This window comes from Lycium barbarum, chromosome 10 (genome assembly GCF_019175385.1).
Source record: "Lycium barbarum isolate Lr01 chromosome 10, ASM1917538v2, whole genome shotgun sequence".
NCBI classification, from domain to species: Eukaryota; Viridiplantae; Streptophyta; class Magnoliopsida; order Solanales; family Solanaceae; genus Lycium; species Lycium barbarum.
Genome location: NC_083346.1, coordinates 116725975 through 116733437, shown reverse-complemented (window position 1 = coordinate 116733437; position 7463 = coordinate 116725975). Strand labels below are relative to the sequence as shown.

Here is a 7463-nt window from a genome sequence, read left to right as displayed (position 1 = left end):
CTTTCAGTTTGTCGGTTTTTTTTGTACACTCCTATCTAATACACACCTTGTAGCGTGCTACTCAAGATCGTTGGAATACCTTGTAGCTTCCTACTCAAAATGTTAGAACTAATTTAGTTTCAATAGGTGCGGCATAGTAAGTTTCGGACTTTGAGTGTTAATTACTGGTTGAATTGTAGTCATTTCCATCATCCCAGAGCCAAGGAAAAAAACTTAGATGTTTCATTATTTGTAAACTTAATATATAATATATCTTACCAACATAGAAATTTATTCGGTACAATTTGATTCTTTCTCGGTTTATTTATATAAAATAAAAACATACTTAATTATTTGGTACGATTATAGATTTATATAAAATCTACAGTTTTATTATTAAAAGAAACTTAAAAATCAGGTTGGTACGATACACTTCGGTTGATTAAATCTGTTTTTAACAAAATCATTGACACCCCTAATCACGGTCAAGGGCTTGCCTTTGCAGCTAGCTTTCAGTCCTAACCTATCAAGATTTCTCATTTTATCTTTAATAAAATGATTTACAATCTCATAAGTACCTCAAATTTATTTTAAAGGAAAAAGGGTAAAAAAATATTCCTAAACTATTTGAAATAGGTCAAATTTAACTTTTGTTACGTTTTTTACTCTAAAATACCCTTATCATTACGTTTTTGGCTAAAAAATATCCTTCAACTATTTAAATAGTTCGAAAATACTCTTTTTATTAACCATTATTCCAAAACAAAGAAAGATGAGTCAATTTCCTCCTCATTGCTAAACTTTATACCAATCAAATAATGGGAACATAGGAGTTCAATTTTGACCAACGAGGCATAGCTATGACCACACGAAGTTGAAATTCTAGAACCTTCTATTAGTCCAATCGCTATTAACGCCCCAACAACTAATCTCAGCCGTCCAATTCACTTCTTTCAATAAAAAGAAGAAATTGCACCGTTTACCCTTCAAATGAGCTGGTTTTTTAAATTTCGTCCTTCAAATGTGTTGGTCTTTATTTTTTAGCTCTTTAAAATGAACTTAGTTGGACATAAGTGTTTTAATGGCGTAAGACATAAATTGTGAGATATTATGATGTGAAAATATAAATTTATGCGCAATAAGGTTACTCCATCTATCCCAATTTATATGACAGCCTTCCCTTTTTAGTTTGTCACAGAAAGAATGTCATTTCTTTATTATTAGAAACAATTTAACTTCAAAATTCCCCTTTTACCTTAATAAATGATTTAGTCACATGAAAGTTTTTTTTTTTTTTTTTAAATCACAAAATTCAAAAATCTTCTTTTATTTCTTAATTTGTGTCAGGTTAAATGGTGTCACAAAAACTAGGACGGAAAAAAAATAGTATTTTGCCAAAGAGTTAGATTTGCCCCTCTCCTCTAAAAAATAAGTTATATTTACTTTTCGTTATACCTCTTTGATATATTTACCCCTACCAGCTACCAATCATTCTATATGATCATATCTGCCTCACTCATTAAATCCACATGTCCACCTTTATTTTCCTATATGACGCCTACATGAATTTCTTTTTCTCCTAATTTAAATCCCCCTCCCCCCCCCCCCCCCCCCAACCCAATTAAACCCGACCCACTAACCAAAATAAATCCAAATTCTAATTGCCAAACCCCAACTCGTGTATAACTTATTTTTTCAAAGTAGAGGGCCAAAAATTATAGACCAACACAAAATAGGGGAGAAAAAGTGCAAAAGCCCCTTCAATAAAACCACGGATCCCACACTAACCTTCTCCTCCTCCTTTTCCGTCTTCCTTCCCAAACACACCTTAAGACCTAATCTTCTCCACCAAGATTCCATCGGTACGAATCAAAATAGTGATTTGTTTCAACTTTTAAGGTTTGAATTAGATTTGTAATCTGCAGGTGAAATTTAGTAATTAAGCGATTCAAAGTGGTCTAAAGTCAATTTTTAATAAGAGGGCTCTATTTTTGTTTCATACTTTTTGTTTATAGTGTATTATTACAATATACAAAAATCTTATTGATTTGATTCGTTTTAAGGTTTCATAATTAGATTTGTAATTTGCAGGTGAAAATTAGTAATTAAGCGATTGTAAGTGGTCTAAAGTCAATTTATAATTAGATTTGGAATTTGCAGGTGAATTTGAGTAGTTGTTAAGATGTTTGGGAGAGCAGCAAAGAAGAGTGATAACACGAAGTACTATGAGATGTTGGGAGTTGCCAATAGTGCTTCACAAGATGAGCTAAAGAAAGCTTACCGTAAAGCCGCCATTAAAAACCATCCTGATAAGGGTGGCGATCCTGAAAAAGTATTAACTTTTTTACTGTTTTTATCTTGTTTATGGATTTGCTAATTTTGTAACCCTCCTGTTATCTTTGTATATATACTGATCAGTTTTTTGTAGTTTTTGTTGTGTATCTAAGATCCCTCTTAGTTTCCGTTATGGGTTTTGTTTTAGAGCTTAGAAAATTAATTATAGTAGGATTTGAAGTTGATGAGTTCGGGATTTCAGTCCTTTTGAGCTGAGTTCTAAATTAATAATTTGTACATATTGAATAATTTATTAGAAACAAATATAGGGTTAGAACCAAAGCTACAGGGTTCGTCTAGCTCCCGCCCATGTAACTAGGGCTCAAATCCTAGCAGATACCTGTGTTGGTGGACAGGGGAAGAGTTAATGAGAGGAAAGAGGTTCAATTATGCTGTGCAAATTGGGTAAGGAAAATTCTGATGTAGTGGTAACTGGTAAGAGGGATTTAACAGCTGTTTATAGTCCCAAGCTTTAATCCCAACTGTGCCATTTTAGTATCTTTTGAATCTCCTTAATTAAATTGGAGGAACGAGTAAGTTGGCAGCAGTGGCGGAGGCAGGAGTTTTGTCAAGGGGATTAAAAAATTAAAGAAGGTTAGAAACTGTGGCCAGCGAGAATGAACCTGCATCATCTTAGAGGCATTGAACCTCCTTTACTGCTGAGCTAAGCTTTTTTTTTTTATATCAAGGGGATTCGACACTTAATATGTATACATAAAACAAAAATTTGACCCTATACACACAGTAATTTTCCGGTGATGAACCCCCTTGATCCACCTAGATGGGCCGATGGTTGGCGCAGACACAAATATTATCAACAGGTTACCCTAAACTCAGGTCTTGCAGTCATTCAATAGGAGTTTTAATCTGCTCCCTTCTAGGGTTGACTTAGTTTGTGAGATACCATTTCTTCTGTATGGTATGTTGGAAGTTCAAGTCATAAATGGGATTAAAAGGGAGCCATTGTTGAGATCCCTCCAGGAGTGGAGTGGGTAAAAAAAGAATTTGATCTTGGAAGGAAAGAAAGTTTTTTTGGTTCTTATTTTTCTGCTTAACTGAAGTAGAAGTAGTTAAATGTCTTGGTGTTGCACAACGGTATCTTTAGTTTCACCTCAACTTTTGAGATGTTAGGTATTACGTATTAGGCACTAAAATGCAGCTTACGGGAAATTGCACAGCTATCTTGGAATGCTGCACAAAACTTCTGGCTCTTGTAACTCATGAATCATGATTAGCTGGCCCGTTTACATTTTTAATCATTAGTGATGTGTATCTTAGTGTCTCAATATTAGCTATAATTTCCGTGTTTGATGTTGGTTATGTTCCTTGTTGAGCGGTAGTCGTGATGCTTGTGGTGCAGTAGTTAAGTTATTGTATTTTAAATTTTATATTTCAGTTTAAAGAGATTGCTCAAGCCTATGAGGTTTTGAGTGACCCAGAGAAGCGTGAGATTTATGATCAGTACGGCGAAGATGCTATTAAGGAAGGAATGGGTGGTGGAGGTGGTGGACACGACCCATTTGACATATTCCAGTCATTCTTTGGTGGAGGCGGCTTTGGTGGTATGTTTCCTAAGTGTGTTTGTAATTGAAGTTACTGATTTCTTTCATGCATCTGTGATTTCTCATGGATGCGGATTATTTTGATGTGCAGGTGGTGGAAGTAGCAGAGGAAGAAGGCAAAGGAGAGGGGAGGATGTTGTCCATCCTCTCAAGGTTTCTTTGGAGGATCTTTACAATGGGACATCAAAGAAGCTATCACTATCTCGCAATGTGTTGTGCAAAAAGTGCAAAGGGTGAGTATGCAATGTGGTTACTTATATATGGCATAATCTACTTATGTTTTATGACGTTCTGCTGAAATGGTGCTACATATGTATTTCCAGAGTTGGGTCTAAATCAGGTGCTTCAATGAAATGTTCGGGATGTCAAGGGTCCGGAATGAAAGTTTCTATCAGACAACTTGGGCCCATGATCCAGCAGATGCAGCACCCTTGTAATGATTGTAAGGGTACTGGTGAGAAAATCAATGAGAAAGATAGGTGCCCACAGTGTAAGGGTGAGAAAGTTGTGCAGGAGAAGAAGGTGTTGGAAGTTAACGTGGATAAGGGTATGCAGAATGGACAAAAGATAACATTCCCAGGAGAGGCTGACGAAGCTGTAAGATATGCAACAAACTGTTTGAAATACTTCGTTTCTTAATGATCAAAACTTTGTTGATCTTTAACATAGTTTCTGTTCTATTGCAGCCTGATACTATCACTGGAGACATAGTTTTTATCTTGCAACAGAAGGAACATCCCAAGTTTAAGCGAAAGGGAGATGATCTCTTTGTAGAACACACCTTGACCTTGGTTGAGGCTCTATGTGGTTTCCAGTTCGTCTTGACTCACCTAGACAATAGACAGCTGCTAATTAAGACCCAACCTGGAGAAGTTGTCAAGCCTGGTAAGCCAAAGAAACTCAATAATGGGCTTTTGATTCTTATATTTGTACAAGTATCATTTTCAATGTATAAGGCTTTTTTGTCATGGCAGGTTCTTTCAGTATTAACTTAATTTCCGTGATGTGAATACTGATAGATTTCCTTGCATTTGTATCCTTTTATTTGAGCCTGCAAACTGGTAACTAGACAGTTGTCATGTTTTTCCTCTGTTCTTATTGTTCGTGTTGCTTTTATTTCCTCTGTTTTTCCCCCCTTCCCTTTTTTAAAAACCAAACGTGCATACTGAGTCTACTTTTGTTGTCTTATTCTGTTTCTCACCCGCTCCTTATCTATATGGTGACCATGCTTTGACAAGCATACATGTCCACAAGACTGTCTCTTGCTCATGGTTACACGATCTTCTTGCTGATTTACTTCTATTGTGAAAAACATATCAGGGGTGGGGGCTATTCTGTGGTTGGTGTTTCTCTACAAGTTTTATGTAAATATCCTTGTGTTTTTACTGATCATGTAATTGCTTCTTTTTCTTTTGCACCCTAGATCAATTTAAGGGCATAAATGACGAAGGAATGCCAATGTACCAAAGGCCATTCATGAGAGGGAAGCTATACATTCACTTCACCGTGGATTTCCCAGACACATTAACTCCAGAACTGTGCAAGAATCTTGAAGCAGTGCTGCCCCCAAAGCCTAAAACTCAAGAGTCTGATATGGAACTGGACGACTGCGAGGAGACAACTTTGCATGATGTGAGCATCGAAGAGGAGATGCGTAGGAAGCAGCAGCGGCGGGCCCAAGAGGCATACGATGAAGATGACGACGACGATATGCATGGTGGTGCGCAGAGAGTGCAGTGCGCACAACAGTAATTTGATACTCTGTCAGGAGTTAATTCAATCAAGGGGAAGTATCAAGCCCCGGTCTTGGGTTTTGATAATAGGGCTGATAAGAAGTGACAGTCAGGAACAACATTGCTTCTAGTAGGAGATAAGATTATGACTTTGGAATATTATTTATGCAGAATTGATATTGTAAGCAAAATTTTGTGATTGACAAATTGTAAGAGTGCCGAGAGATATTTGCAATTTGTTTTGATTCACAGCTTTATTCAATTATTTGAGTATCTCGTCCAGACTGATGATATAAAGGGTCATACCTTTGATTATTTTTCAATATATCCACCTTCACTCCCTTATAATGCCTTCCCAACTGGCTTTGGTTAATGTTTTATTTTAGGGCGTGAAAGAAAAATTAGTATAACAATTTAATTGACCTCTTATACTGAAGACAATAGTAGTGAAGCCCAATCAATAATATGAGTTGGATGCTTCTGCAACATGAAAGGAACTGAGACTCGAGGGCCTCTGCCCTTTGAATCTAGCTATTTTTCTGTTCTTTAAAGATCTGGGATTTGGGTCAATATTTGCTCTCAAAAAGAGTGTTCGAAGGGATTCGATGGGACACAAACGATGGCTAGTGGTTTTGAGTAGTGCAAATTGAATCTTTGTATTGTGAGTAGGCTGTGGATAAAGGGAACTCATCCGAATTGTGAGAATAGCTTGTTTGGATGGTTGTTACCTATTGTATTATACAGTCAAGTCAAACCTCTCTGTAATTGCCATTCGTGATAACAACATTTCACCATAACAGCCTGATTTTTTCCGAAACCGATTTTTCATGTTATATTTTACTTTCTCTATAACAACATTCTACCTATAGCAGCGCTGACATTCATTATAGCGGTACACTCTTTGTAAAATTACCTCTCTATATCAGCCATATCTAAATATTGTGTAATAATATTTTGTAATAATGTATAAAAATAAAAAGCTATCGTTAAGAGTCAGTTGTTGCTTGGACTCGGATAGAAGAGTCAATTGTTAAGCTTTTAGACAGTCAAGGGAAAGTTATTGAATTCTCTTTTGTTAAAAGTTTGAACAAAATTCTTTGTCAATTCAAGTGTTATATTATCACTAAGAGACCGAAATTTACGAAACAACCTACGATTGTAGAATTCTTACGTCAAATTTGAAATATTTAAATTGTCAATTAAGTTTAAATGCATATGTTCCTTAGATTTTAATTCTTTATTGGTATTGGTACAACAACTTATGGATTTATTAGTAATTTATTAGTCTTTTTTATTTTTAATTAATGAGCTATGAAAATCAATTGAGATTTTAAATTACAAGTATATTGTTTTCATTTATATGCAACATAAAAAGACTGAAAATATAATTGTTTGCGTAATTTTGTTTATAGCAGCTAAGTGAGATCTAAACATCAAATGTCAGTAAATATACATAACAACACATCACTATAGCAACCATGAAATATTCAGACAAACGCTGCCATTATAGAGAGGTTTGACGGTATATGTTGTTAGTTTAAATACAATGTTTGTTCTGGTTGTTACTTAAATTTTATTTTATTGTATCATATCGTTAAGTTCATCGTTAGTAACAACGAAAAGTCCTGTTTTATATAACGATCAATTTGGTGTTATCGCGTCGTTAGCTTATTTATTTTTTCACATTTTGTCTTTACTTATTATCTAATAATTATATTTTATCTTTTATCCTACCTTTTTATGATTGGTCTACACCGTACCCTACTTTTCTTGTAAGTTTATCCTTCAAATTATTGATGTCTAACATTATGTAACGACATGAAACGATACGGTCTATTCAAACGTTGCATTCATC

At 35.3% G+C, this 7463-nt stretch overlaps 1 protein-coding gene across 3 annotated transcripts; it reads left to right on the top strand.

Annotated features, from left to right (window-relative positions):
• The first annotated feature begins 1685 nt into the window (after positions 1-1685).
• LOC132616235 (dnaJ protein homolog) lies at positions 1686-5890 on the top strand. Of its 3 annotated transcripts, none has more exons than XM_060330855.1 (7): positions 1686-1841; positions 2140-2311; positions 3710-3875; positions 3967-4108; positions 4199-4472; positions 4562-4760; positions 5299-5890. In XM_060330855.1, the coding sequence occupies exons 2-7, from the start codon at positions 2162-2164 to the stop codon at positions 5625-5627; spliced, it is 1260 nt and encodes a 419-aa protein (XP_060186838.1). In that variant the 5' UTR covers positions 1686-1841; positions 2140-2161; the 3' UTR covers positions 5628-5890. The 3 variants fall into 3 exon arrangements, with proteins under 3 accessions (XP_060186838.1, XP_060186840.1, XP_060186839.1); XM_060330857.1 differs by lacking the exon at positions 1686-1841 and adding an exon at positions 1852-1873; XM_060330856.1 differs by lacking the exon at positions 1686-1841 and adding an exon at positions 1860-1878.
• Positions 5891-7463: the final 1573 nt, after the last annotated feature.